At 39.2% G+C, this 14,600-nt stretch overlaps 1 protein-coding gene across 2 annotated transcripts in view; it reads right to left on the bottom strand.

Moving 5' to 3' along the window:
- Window positions 1-14,211, bottom strand: part of tmtc1 (transmembrane O-mannosyltransferase targeting cadherins 1) — a 68,739-nt gene extending 54,528 nt beyond the window's left edge. For both annotated transcript variants that reach the window (XM_068586383.1, XM_068586384.1), the window contains exons 1-3: window positions 13,829-14,211; window positions 6,818-6,995; window positions 635-708 (exon numbers count right to left, since the gene is read on the bottom strand). In XM_068586383.1, coding sequence (XP_068442484.1) covers window positions 635-708; window positions 6,818-6,995; window positions 13,829-14,124 — 548 coding nt within the window. In that variant the 5' untranslated portion in view covers window positions 14,125-14,211. The remainder of the gene's footprint in view (window positions 1-634; window positions 709-6,817; window positions 6,996-13,828) is intronic.
- Window positions 14,212-14,600: the final 389 nt, after the last annotated feature.

Raw genomic sequence — 14,600 nt, 5'->3', positions numbered from 1 at the left:
ACGACTCACTGCCTTTGCAACTGCAGAGCTTGTTACTTCACCTGTGATCGAGGAAATAAATTATGAGAAAAAGAGTTGTCAAACTGAATTCTTCTGGAGGCTACACCAGGCTTCCAAAAATTTTCACGCTAACACTCTGGTATGGCTTCTTTGGATCTAGTCAACAACATTTGCATCCAATCACATTTCATCTGTCTTCCTGTATGCAAGAGCAGTCTGTTTAAAATACATGAAACAGTCTACGGTCTGGACATGTGATTGGTCACAGGGCCCGCATGACTATTAACATGCGCTATGATTGGTCAATCATCGAACCTAAAATCTTAGAACTTACTGATGACCCCTTTCCCACAGAGGGTTATGTGTGTCCGGTGAGTGAAATGCTGATTATGTTACTGTTATTTAGGGCCCAAGCACTTACAGTCAGAACGGAGGACCTATTGAAACCGTAAGGTTTTATTGTTATTATTATTATGCTAGTGCTGGTCAGACCGGGGCTGCACCTCTGTACTCCACGGTGCAGGATCTGTTGGTGTGTGGGTGTGTGCATGTGCGTGTGTGTGTGTGTGTGTGTGTGTGTGTGTGTGTGTGTGTGTGTGAGCGCAAGGTATGGGGGTGCTACGAGTCATCTTACCTGATGTAGGAGAGGAAGGTCAGCAAGAACAGCAGGCAGGCCAAGACATCAGCCCTTCCCACAATACCAGACACCTACAAACACACATACACACAGCTGTTAGAGATAGCTCATGTATCTGCCAGCTCTGGTGAGGAGACTGTGCTGAGTGTCAATGAGGTTTACCCTAGTTTCTTTGGAATCTGGCTCTGCACAGAAACCTAAGAACAGAGTTACTGTGATCATGGCTCAGACAGCAGAGTGCATTATCAAGCCAATGATGAGGATTAAAGATTTGTCATGACTGCCCAATAATGAGTGCCGTTTATGGAGGAGTTGGTGTTTATTAGTTGTATGCATAATAATAATAATAATAATAATAATAACTGACAAAGAACATACATGATTGTAATCAAGCTCCGGAACAGTTATTATAGCATGAGAGTTTCATCTATCCATCCATTACCATCCGCTTTTCGGGGTTCGGGTCGCGGTGGCAGCAGGCCGACCCAGGCTTCCCTCTCACCCACAACACGTTTCAGCTCATTTTGGGGGACCCTAAGGCGTTGCCAGGCCAGCCGGGAAATATAATCCCTCCAGAGTGTGCTGGGTTTTCCCCGGGGTCCCAGTTGGACGTGCCTGGAAAACCTCTAACGGGAGGCGTCCAGGAGGCAAAATAGATGCCTAAACAACCTCTATCTCTTTTCGACACAAAGGAGTAGCGGCTCAACTCCAAGTTCCCTCCTGATATCCGAGCTCCTTTACACTATGTCTAAGGCTATATTAACAGTACAGTTGTACATTTATAAATGTTCTATGTCCAAGCATGTTCTCCTGAAGGACAATCTGTTTGGAATGGCTGAGAAGCATCTTCTTACAAGTACATTGTTTGCATCTTGCAATAATTATTATGTATTGATATATTTATCACTTTGTGTTGTGACTATTCTGCTTGTTAGTCATTACTTCAGAACATGCTTAACTAATGCTTAACTTACTAGTAGTAACCAGTGAATTGATGAGTAGTAGTGTGTTATTGCTATGTAAAGCATAAATAGTCTACACGTTAGATTAGGTCACAGAACATGATTAACTATTGCTCAACTAACTAGTAGTAACTAGTGAATTAATGAGTAGTAACTGGAAAAGGCATCATGCCATTTATTAATGCTTTGTAAAGCATGTTTAGTCTACACTTTAGGTCACAGAACATGATTAACTAATGCTTAACTAACTAGTAGTAACTAGTGAATGAATCAGTAGAAACCACCTGAATTAATCATGAATTGCAGCATTTTTTAAGCATTTAATCATGTATAAGTCCCGAATAATTCATCTACAAATGGGGAATCAATCATTTATAAAGTATGAAACCCTAGCTTATTAATCAAGAAATAATCATTTATAACTGTGTTTATGGATGAGTTACTAATGAGTTACTAATGAATATTCATGTTGGATTAATGCTTTATAAATGATTAGTTCATGGTTTATCAATGCTTTACTAATGCTAAATAGTGTGCACTTATTATAAAGTGCTACCGAATTGGGTCTCACTACCTTCATACAGCATATTCACGGTACTGGCAGTATACTAAATTGACGCCAGTGACACAGGTATGTTTAGCAAGCTGTTTTAGACCATGCTTGGTATGAATCGCAGTATAAGAGCAATATACTCGGCCAGGTTGTGCCAAACAAAAACCCCGCTACAATTTATGACATTTCGCACTTCACACCCCACCATGAACACAGAATGATTTTGCGATGGCATCCAATCCACCCGGACTGCATACTGGCACCAGCGTACGAGTAAGAAATTTAATGATTGTTTTGTATAGATACTATAACATTATAATGGTGATTGTGACATAAGGACATGTTAAAAAAGCATGAACTAGATTTATTTAAGTGGAGCTTTTGCCAAAGTGGGACATTAAGCATAGAGCTACGAGCATTAGCTAACGCTAGCTCAATGCTATTAGCAAGTTTTGGGGGAAAAAATTCAAATTGAAACTGTAAAAAAAAAAAAAAAAAACAGTTAAAATTGATAATATTAAATCAGTTACTAAAAACTGAAAAAATACACAATAGATGTCCAACCTCATTTCATTTTCATCATCCTGGTAGATGGCAGCTGATTTTTTTTATCAAGAAAGTCTCTGTACTTTTTTCCCTTAATCTTTCCTTCAATTGTATGAAGTTTGCCAGAGCCGTACGCTGAACAGACCCACCCCATGATGTTACCACCTCCCAGCTTCACTGGAGGTCTGGTGTTTTTGGCGTGATGTGTAGCCATTTGACCTCCAAATATGGTGTATTATGACATCCAAAGAGTTCTATTGTGGTCTCTTCTGACCAGACTATATACTCCCAGTATTCCAAAGGCTGTCTAAATGTTGTGCAGCAAACTTTAAATGAGCTTCAACATACTTTTTCTTCAGCAATGGAGTCTTGTTGTTGAGCGTGCATACAGGCCATGGCCAGCACAGTAACAGAAACACATGAGGCCCCCCCACCCCCACGCAGAATAAAAGCCTGAGAGGCCTGACATCATGACTGTATGTGATTCATGTGGTAGTGTGGTTGCCCGGTAAACCAAAAGGTACCTGGTTTGACACCTGTGCTCTACACGTTGTTTTCATTTTAAAACGCATATATTTTGCTGCGGACTTTTAGAGCACCGCAAACAGGAGGACGCATCAATACTAACAACGCCTCACTGTGTCACGATCTGCCACAGAACCAGCAGCAGTAGTTGAGTTTGGAGACGTGATCCACTTCCTGAAAGTATATTTACTTTGCTCAGTTTGCTGCAGCAGTTGAAGAATCGCTCATCTGCAGCTTGATACTGTTCATCAGATGCTGTGTGTTTGTTCTGGAAGAGTCTTTCAACATAAAATGTTTTGTTTGCTAACTTCTCGCCACATATCACCAGACCGGTCAGCAGCATCGGTGGCAGTGAAAGGAAATTAAGACATCCACGCAGAATTAAACGCTCTACTTTTCTCCGTGACTTTTTTTATTTATCTGTTGATAGTTTAGCAAGTGTGGGGCTCTGTGTCTATCTTTACGGGGCTGGCCATGGCGATTGACTGCATTACTAATGGTTTTCGTTGAAACAATTGTACCTGCTAATTCCAGGTCTTTCTGAAGGTCTCCAAAAGTGGTCCTTGGATCTTGGACAACTCTTCGGATAATTATTTTCACTCCTCTGTCAGACATCTTGCAAAGATCATCTAGTCATGACCGGTCTAGGGTGAAATTATGTTCTTGCCACTTCCGGATTATGGCCCCCAACCATGCTACCTGGAACATTCAGACGTTTAGAAATCTTTCTGTAACAAATGCCATCAGTTTGTTTGCAACAATAAGGTTGAATCCAACAGAAAATCTAAGGAAAAAGAGTTCATAGAAGAGGCCCACAGAAGCTTCAAGATTTGAAGAAAGTTTGTGTGGCACAATGGGCCAAAATCACACCTGAGCAATGCATGGGACCAATGTTCCCTCTCATTTTTTCCAGCACCGAGCAATTTTTTTTCTTCTGAGCGCACATTTAAGTACTTTGAGCAATTTGCAACCACGCGACCTGCCGAAAATGACCACAAGCCATAGGAGACTCAAAGAGATGACAGCAAATGCATCAATATGTATACAAGGTTGACATTTATTCTATATCCTTTATAATGGCTGGACTTTGGGAACATTTGGGGTCAGTTTAGTTGAACTTAAAGGATCTTTGTTGAACTTCAATAAGGGGAGGTTATGACTGGTTATGACTGATATATATATATATATATATATATATATATATATATATATATATATATATATATATATATATATATATATATATATATATGATTCCTCCGTGGTGAGGGCAGCGCGCGACCAGGTAATGTCTGTGCGCTGCGGCACATTAAATAGCCTGTAGGTTTTTTTTCAGCTTGAGAAATACTATGTGTGGCGGGATGGCGTCATTTAAGACCGAAATGTGTGACAGTTACGCTCAATGCATGACACTTGAGAGCCCTGATAGTTACTTCCATAAGTATGTGCAATTGTAGAGTTACATTATTTTACAGATGTGTGTTTCAGGTGAAAAAAACGTTGCAAGTCCCTTTCTGTGAGAAAATATGAGAACATGGGATTCTTCTCCTCTTGATAAAATAGAGCCAATTAAATGATACTTTGCTTTTGATATGTTGATGACGGAAAACCGTGTATTAAAGAGCCGAACTTTCAGCTATTCAGCGGTTGTTGTTTTAGACGGTCAACTTGCGCGGACGACTCCCTGCCTTTGCAACTGCAGTGCTTATTACTTTACCTGTGATTCAGGAAATAAATTACGAGAACGAGAGAAGTTGTCAAACTGAATTCTTCTAGAGGCTACACCAGGCTTCCAATAATTATACACGTTAACAGAAGCGTGCTAGTTTGAGAAAATATCGATACTTTAAATATGCAAAGTCTGATTGTTTTTAACGTACGAGTACCGTGGTACCTTTTTAGTATCGGTACACCGTGCAACATTAATATACAACATTTTATATATATACATATATATATATATATATATATATATATATATATATATACATATATATATATATATATACATATATATATATATATATATATATATATATATATATATATATATATATATATATGTATTAGGGCTGGGCAAAGTTGAAAAAAATTAACTGATTAATCGCATGATTTTTCTGCGTTTAATCGCATTATGCGCCAAATTCAAGAATGAAGTAAAAACTAGTGTATTGCAGCCTTTTATTTTAAAGTAATGTCATCAGAACAATATAACTGGCACTCTGGAGCAACAGCAAGTTAACGTGCATACATACATATATAGTTTATAAATCTGTTTTCTTTTTTTTCTGAACAACTGTTTACTAGTAAGGATACCTGTGAGGGACAAACCACTCATTCTTTAGTCCATGTTCAGTCTGTTGCTTACCTTAAAGATGTATTTTAAAGACCAGCAATTAATTCACTTTAAACATAAGCAATAAGTGCTTTTCATGTTTTCCAGTTCAGTTCAGTTTTTCTTCCTCAGTGAGAAAAGTCCAGTCTGTGTTGTCTTGAATAAGTGCACAGAACATATTGTGACGTGAGGAAAGTTCTCCTCTTTGAGAGAATAGTACAAATCCAGAAGTGATGCTGCTTTAAAGTGCTCTGCATAGTGGATCAGACCGCAAGGTCAGGAGCTTTTGGAATGCGCGATTAGCTTTTTTTTTTTTAGGTGAAGCGGCTTGTGGGAGTACCGCTGCTCATTGAGAACAGAAGATACAGAACAATACGTGCTTTCACGTCATTCGACGAGGCTCCGGAAGCGCGTGCCTTCAAAGTGAAAGCAGTGTCGCCGTAATTGCATTTGTGGCGTTATCTTATTTTTTTATTTTTTTTATGTTTGATTGATCTCACGTGGACCAGATTGGGGAGCCGTAAGACGTCACGTCTAAATTACACCGCCAGGAGAGATTTAAAGCGATAAACTCCTCCCAAGGCAAAAAAAAATGCAAAAAAAAACCCAAAACATGCAGTTAACGCATGATAAAATAGTTAACACTGTTAAAGGATTGCCAGATTAATCTTGCGTTAACACGTTAATCTGCCCAGCCCTAATATATATATATATATATATATATATATATATATATATATATATATATATATTTATTTTTTTTTAAGAATAGACACAAGTATCATGTGGCCTAATGGACCGTGTGCAACAGAACTCCACTCAAACGCTGGATTCTACAAACTCTGCTGCTTTACTGGACTACACGTCATCATTAGTATCAACTGAAGAGCTTCGTTCCAACAAAAGCTCCTGCACTCATGTCTCCCCAGCGATCACTCTGTGAGTGCGCTGCTCTATTTAAATAGAGTATCAATACTAAAAATATGCAAAATCCTATTTTTTTTTTTAGCAAAAAACGTATTGAAATCGGCTCAGGCACCGAAAGGAAGCACCGAAAGGAAGCACCGAAATCTGCGTTGTGATTCGGTTTGGTAGGTACCGGACCGAAACAAATATGGTACCGAGAACCAGTGCCATATTGACACCGGTTCTTCATACTTTTAACTTGTTTTTGGTCGCAACTGTTCCAGATGGTGAGATGGAACATGAAGGTACATCTCCTACATTTGACTTATACAGTTTGTGTGTATAGTACTCACAGCCTCGGTGTGGACGGGATGCACAGCGAAGAGGAGTGCTGTGACAAACGCCAGACGAGAATCTTCAAACACAAAGCGTTCACCAGTGTACATAAGCAGGCAGGTTACAGCGCAGTGCAAACATACGTTGATGATGTGGAAATAGAGAGGCGTCATGCCGCCCAGCAGGATATTCAACCTGGCAGAGAGAGCGAGAAATATACATTATTCTCATATACATATTCATCATATATATATATCTCAGCAATATTATCCTATGTTACCATATCATAGCAATACTATTATCATATTTGATGTCATAGCAATACTATTATCACCTTTTTGTGCAATAGTGTTATATCTTTTATATTTTGTGCCTTATTTTTTATTTATTTATTTTTTACCTAAAGTTTATTGTAATTCTATGTTAGGAGGACCGAGCAAAATAAGCTTCTCATTATATAGAATGTTATCTGTGCATACGACAGTAAAAACATCTTGAATCTTGAATGATTGCTTTGTGAGAGAGTCTCCAAAATTAAACCCTGTTTATTATCTTCCAACAGCTATCCCATAGTGAGGACAGTGGACACAGTGGCAATTTTCATTTTGTTTATCATAATTTGTATTACGCTGTGATAATTCCCTCTTCAACCAACAGAATAACAACAAGCTGATGCTGGCAAACTCAGAAAAGGTATTACAGTAGTTCAGGTTATAGTTGCTATTCCTGATATTAGATTGGGATTTTAATAAATCTAGATTTCATAAGTAAAGGAGCATTTTAACTTGAGAAACAAGAAAAACATTTCAAAAAATATTTGACTAAAGGTAATTTACAGAGCCTAACTTTTGTTCAAGCTAAAAGCACTTGGTTTTAAACTCTTGTAGTGAAAGGGTCCAGTATATTCATTATTAATCAGCCAGAAAAAGTATTTGGTTTAAATATTTTACTCAGGGTTAACTAACGTCACACAGCTTCAAAAAGGAATTAGAACCAGATTGTAAAGAAGATATGTGATGCTGTCAGAGTGGAATAGGACGATTTGTCTTGCTTGAGGCTACTGAAAAGGAAAAACGGTGATAACTTTGTGATTTCATGTGGTGTTTTCTAGAATATAAAAAAAAAAAACAGGGAGATCTGAACAGAGCATGGCTTCACATCTTAACTAGGGCTGAAAAATTAATTGTGTTTGCGATAATATCGCGATATAATAAAACAAGATTTTCTAACCGCAACGTGCACGATTACAACGTCATCACGTGACGCGAGCAAAAGAGTGGAGAACTACGCTGCATCAACTTTTTATGCGGCCCAAGCTATACTGGAGAGCACAGCGCAGCTTCACAGCCTGAAGGATACGATACCAGCGATAAAGAGGACAACGCCAATAAAAGGGATTCATGGGAAAATGGGTAAGTGTATTTACTGAACTTTGCAATAGCATATTTATGTAGTAACGGGAACTGTAAGTCAGCGAGAGCTGCTGCTAACACGGAACTAGTGATTGCAAGCTAACGCGACGTGGGTGGCTTCAGGGTGTCTATGAGCCTGAACAGTGAATAATAAAATATTGTCACTATCCCCGTTAACTTTCTTGACGTGAACTTAGTACGCCTAGTCGTGTTAGATCTCTGTTATGTTTGTAAGACTAACTTTCGTGTCCACATTTGCGCTGGCCAACCGGAATTAGCGCACAAGCTAACGACACTTAAACAGTTTTAGGGTCTCTATGAGACTGAACAATGCATTATAAAATATTGTCACGATCCCCATTAACTTTTTTGAAGTAAACTTAATATGTCTAGTAGTGTTAAATCTCTGTCATAGGTTTGTAAGACTGTAACTACTGTTACGTACGATTTGCTTGTGCTAACTGGAGCAAGCAGAAGCATTTTTAGCTTGTGCCCTGACCATAGATAGCTCTTTGCTAGCTTAGCAACGTTAGCACGTAGCATTCATTACGTGTCGGTGTGTAATTGTTACTCACTTTCAGTAAACTTATACTAACTATTAGTGATGTATTCACAGAGAGGATTCACAGCTGCCAGGGTTTAGAGGACAACATACAGCATTTGCAGGCTCCAGTCCGTCTCTGCAGATCACGCAGGCCACAAAGCCAGCCAAGGCTCATCATCCCCAACATATAATAACAAATTTGGTTTCAGACATTTATCTACATGTGTCATATATTCCACTGCTTTTGTGAACCTAAGACCTTTTGGTAAAACAATTTCTAGCACCAAAACAGTTTGACCACATGGGTAAAGGTATGTTTTCACAAGAGATACAAAGCAGTTCCAAAATAGTATATGTATTTTTCAGCTTTAGGGCCATAATATCACTTTACACATGTGCCTTAGGACACAAAATAGAGAGAGAGAGAGAGAGAGAGAGAGAGAGAGAGAGAGAGAGAGAGAGAGAGAGAGAGAGAGAGAGAGAAAGAGAGAGAGAAAGAGAAAGGTATGTTTTCACAAGAGATACGAAGCAGTTCCAAAATAGTATATGTATTTTTCAGCTTTAGGGCCATAATATCACTTTACACATGTGCCTTAGGACACAAAATAGAGAGAGAGAGAGAGAGAGAGAGAGAGAGAGAGAGAGAGAGAGAGAGAGAGAGAGAGAGAGAGATGTTGATTCGTAATCAGGAAGCTAAATATATAGAAATATTAAAATCCTTCATTATGTTTTGTCGGAAAAAAGAGAAGATAAAATAAAAAAAATTAAAAATGGTATATTAAATCGCAATTGCAATATTGGGGGATAAAAAAAATCGAAATTAGATTATTTTCCCAAATCGTTCAGCCCTAATTTTAACTTCTTGTTTCTGATTGTAATTAGTTCTAAAGGGGTCTTCTGTGAGCCTTCGTACAGTCTATTTTGTGATGAAAACGACTTTGGCCTTGAGTATCCTCTTCTATACATAATTTATTGAGAAAGGCTGGTAAAACTTGCTTGAGAGCGAGCATTAACCATCACCATTATCTCACCCTGACCTTAACTGATTCAGATCTGCCGAAATAGCTGATGCTGAGAAGAATGTGGAACAAGTAAAGGCCTGTAAAAATGAATTTCCCAGAAGGCCAGGTTGGGGTCTCGACGCATCTGTGAGACTTCGGAGAAATTTTCACTTTTCTTTTTTGAGGCATTAAGCTGATGTGCTTATTTAGAGATACTTAAAATGATGGAGCAGGTCAGCGTTTAACGTCCCGCTCAACGATATTTTGTCAGGAAGTGTGGCTGCACTGCTGAGAAAGCTGATCTAAGTAGATAGATAGATAATTACTTTATTGACCACCGAAGGGAAATTCAGGGTCCAAGTAGCTCAAGACATCACACAACATAATATATACATACACATACTGTAAGTTTCTGTCTGAAAGAACGTGCAGTTCCTTTGTTGTCATATGATCATTTCTTGAAAACCACGATTAGGCCAAAGACGTTATGAGGGTTTCTGTGAGTGGGTCATGATGTGTATTTAAGAGGTGGTGCTTTGAGAGATCGTTAAGCAGGCTTGAACACGCAATTAGTAAAGTAACACGTTGTGTCTCTGATTCTGCTCCTTCTTAAATGTTCATGTTTTAATGATTTTACTTCAATGTGTCGATTAAATTTTTCTAACAAGCCTGTATAACCACTGCTCTTAAACAGGAATGACAATGAGCCTATCCCTGCATATTAATATATCTAACCCGTTTATGCCCAAATTTTTTTCAGAGTTGTAAGGCATATCATTTTATCAGTTGAGTCCCTCTGAATCATGTCATGTGTTTTTTTTTTCCATTTTGTTCTTTGTTTTGAAGAAAATAGCATTTTTATGACTGGCAACAATTGTTGCCAATGGTCACACAGCTTGTCACTAGGTCAATTGTCACCTAATAATAATAATAGAGAAATAATATTCACAATATAGTAATAACAAAATAATAATATAGTCATAAGAAATAATAACAAAAAGGTGGAGCCTCAGATTCCCCCTGTATAAAATTCAAAACAACAAAAAATTTGAACTGGTTTCTTTATTCTCAATTTTTTTATACTCAAAACCTCAACAAACATTGTTTTCTTAGAACCTCTAAAACCATATATATAAAACATATTTCTTCCCATACATTCCATCATATTTCATGCATGTTTTACTCTGTGTGTTACTTCTTGAAGCACTCCACATGTAGTGGCACATCACACTTTTCACACGCAAATGATGTCCGTCCGCCACAGTTCTTGCACAGTTCACAGCCTCTGGAAGCCTTCTTTACAGCTCACTGCAGCCACTAATAGTAATACAACCTGATGCTCACATATCTGCACTCATTCTGTTTTGTCAAAAACAATATTAGCTTATTGTTTTCCATATTGAGCTGTTTAGTAGTAACTAAATATTAGGGTTTTTTTGCACGTTTCTTCTTGCAACAGCTCCAGAAATGTATGTTACCAGACCCGACAATGTAAAAACGGGAAGAATAAAACACACCAGGCAGAATAAAACACGCCAGGCCAAAGGGGCAGACAACTGGAAACAGGGGGGAAATGCATTACTTAAGCTTTGACTATATTGTTTCATATTGATTGTTTTATGTTGATTTTAACCATGTAAAGCGACTTTGAGAAATTTTGAATGCTATATAAATAAAATGTATTAGTATTATTAGTATTAGTATTAGTAGTAGTAGTAGTAGTAGTAGTAGTAGTAGTAGTAGTAGTAGTAGTAGTAGTAGTATTAATATTATTATATGATAAGCAGAGACCTGTCTCTGAAATAGAGGCAGACCTGCTGGACCGAACGTCAGCTGCGTCGACTGCCCCCAGGAGGAGAAGGAGGAGAGTCGATTTGAAAGCTAGCTAGTCTGCTCTTGGCTCCAGTGTCCAGTCACAGGCAAAATCATGCTAACACAGCAACGAGAGGCCAGTGACTGTTGTGCTCACATCTTTACAGAAACCAGGCTTTATGTGGCATTCAGCATCAAGCTTATTGATCGGATCTACACACAGCTTGTCATGTATGTCTACGTGGTTGCGCGAGTTCCGCCTCCATGCGCACAGACGCTTGCGCGCATGCAGGTGAGCGCTGAGAACACGCACAGCAGCGGACAGAGAGCGTTGAAAAATATGTCACGTGAAAAGTAGACAACTAAGTTATATCTGCGTTTTAAAGGCTCCCAGGTTGAAGATGGCATCAGTAGCTCTCCTGCGAGGAGCAGCTCTCTGAACGATGTTCTCTGAACTGAAAGTGAAACGAGCCGAAGCGCTAGTGTCTTGTACCAACAATGAGCTGCTGGCTTCACACATTACAAAAGTGCAAAGTACACAGACATAAAACTACACGGACATAAAACTAAGTCATTAATAAATATCAGAGCCACCAACTCTCACGGTTTCGCAGTGTGACACACGCGTTTTCATGCTTTCACACGCCACACAACCAATATCTCACGGGAAAAAAAAAGTCTGAGGCGCGTTCGTTAATTTTTAAACTCCGACGATAGATGGCGCTAAGGAGCGCATCTGTAAACCTATTCGCTGCATAGACATCCTATTTACCCCAAACAGACAGTCGCGGGAGGAGCAGACGGAGGTATCAGGGCTCTCAAGTATCACGCATTGAGCGTGACTGTCACGGTCTTAAGTCACGCCCTCCCGGCACGCATCTGTTCGGCGGCGCGTATTTCTCGTTGTCGTCGACAAAAACTCACGGCAAGGTTTTTTGAAAAGTTGGCAGATCTGAAATATATGGAGAAATGCCTGTACTGTCAGGTAAATGTTTAGTTATGCTGTTAAACTTGCGCATGCGCGACTCGCCGATTCTTGGCGGTTTGCCAAAAGTCAATCTTATGAAGTCTCCGTCAGGTTTTTTCTGCTGTTTCGTCTCTCGAAACAGAAAACAGATCTCAGATGAACATGGAGCACAAACTGAGAGCGGCCATATCAAATCTACAACCCAGTACATATTTGTAGACTAGAGGAAAGCTGCTGCTTTCCTCTACAAATACAGCTCACTGCAGCCACTAATAGTAATACAACCTGATGCTCACATATCTGCACTCATTCTGTTTTGTCAAAAACAATATTAGCTTATTGTTTTCCATATTGAGCTGTTTAGTAGTAACTAAATATTAGGGTTTTTTTGCACGTTACAACGTTATTTTCAGTGATTGCAATTTAAAAAGAAATTGGTCTGATGGAGCAACCTGGTTTACTTAGTACCTGGTTTACTTGAAAGTTATTGTAATTTCCTTTATTCTGTCACTATAAAAGCACAGAGGGAGTCACAAAATCATGTTATTTACAGAAAAAGTTTGAGAACCACTGCATTAAGAGTCGGTGTCGTCGTTGCATCTGCATGGCTCGGTTTAGCTCATCGCCCCTTATTTAGGAAAACTGTGTCCGCTTCCCTCTAGTTCTCATGCAATCACTGCAGCATAATTGCATTAATAACACAAGCCCACCCTGTTTTAGATGCTTGCCTGGCTCGAAACTGAGTGCAGCAGATACACCCAACTACAGCACAGCACATCAAATCCTCAACCGCTGTTTCCAGAACTTTTACATCACCTTCTTACATCCTAACTCACACTGTACTACCATTACCAATGAAGAGAGCATGAGGCGTGGGATGTGCTGTGCCGAGCTCAACGGCAGCTTGACAGGCGAGCTCCAACTCATTATAATCATTCTATAAATATATAATATACTCTTATAGTCAAGATCAGCGCATCTGTAGTGAGTGTATAGCGACCACAGCACACTTGGTGGGTTCCATTTCGTATGCCTACACAAAGCGTAAAGCTGAATTATTTAGCTTGTATTATTGTAAAGTTCACTGTAGCCTTCAACAGCGTCTTTCCACAAGAGGAGAGCTGGATGACGTCAGCTTTGTCTGCGTGTTTATAGCTCCAATGCTCTAGTTAGCTCCAAGATCCTCACCTCTGGTTAATGTCACCAACATTGCGGAGAACTGGTGCAAGTGTTGGTTTAGGGGCTCCAGGTGAAGTGAAAACAGCACCGTTGGGAAATCAGGAATAACTTACTTAAAGGTAAGGATGCATAGCGGTCTGTAGGACTTGTGGCTCGTATTATCCGCCATCCTCTTCCCCCAGAAGTCGTTGCTGAAGATGTTCCTGAGGCTGGAGCCCGGTCGGACGTCCGGGTTGTTGATGATAGCCCACACATCGTCGTGTACCAACTCCCCGCGGAGAGAGTTATTGTAGCACAGGGCACACAGGGCTGCCAACACAGCGTAGCGACCCGCAGCCCAAATTACCTCGGGCCAGACGGTCAACCGCGGCTGCTGCCGGGCTTTCTTCTCCCGTCCCAGCGCTGTCATGTTGGGCCTGGCTTCTCCCGCGGCTCCGTTGAGCTAAGCGTTAAACTCGGAGCGTTTGAGGATATGTCCATTCCGCCTGGCAGGTAGCGGTTGTGTCTGCTGTGAAGTGCGGAGACTGTGTGGCTGTATTGCTGCCTTCAAGTGCAGTCTGTGAACGTTAGACTCAAGCTTTGTGAGCCAAGTTGTATTTTCCCCCCTTTCTATACAAATATAAAATTGTATATTTTTACTTTATTTTATTTAATTTTTTGCTTATTACTTAACACACACACACACACACACACACATATATATATATATATATATATATATATATATATATATATATATATATATATATATATATGTATATATATATATATATATATATATATATATATATATATATATATATATATATATATATATATATATATATAAAGAGAGAGAGAGATACTATTCTTTGTTAAAATACAAATTTATATGTGCATTAAAGC

This window comes from Clinocottus analis, unplaced genomic scaffold (genome assembly GCF_023055335.1).
Source record: "Clinocottus analis isolate CAN_PGR_092001 unplaced genomic scaffold, fCliAna1.0.p SCAF_20, whole genome shotgun sequence".
Classification (NCBI taxonomy): Eukaryota; Metazoa; Chordata; class Actinopteri; order Perciformes; family Cottidae; genus Clinocottus; species Clinocottus analis.
Note: the sequence above shows the minus strand (reverse complement) of the source record. Positions and strands in the feature narration are given on the sequence as shown.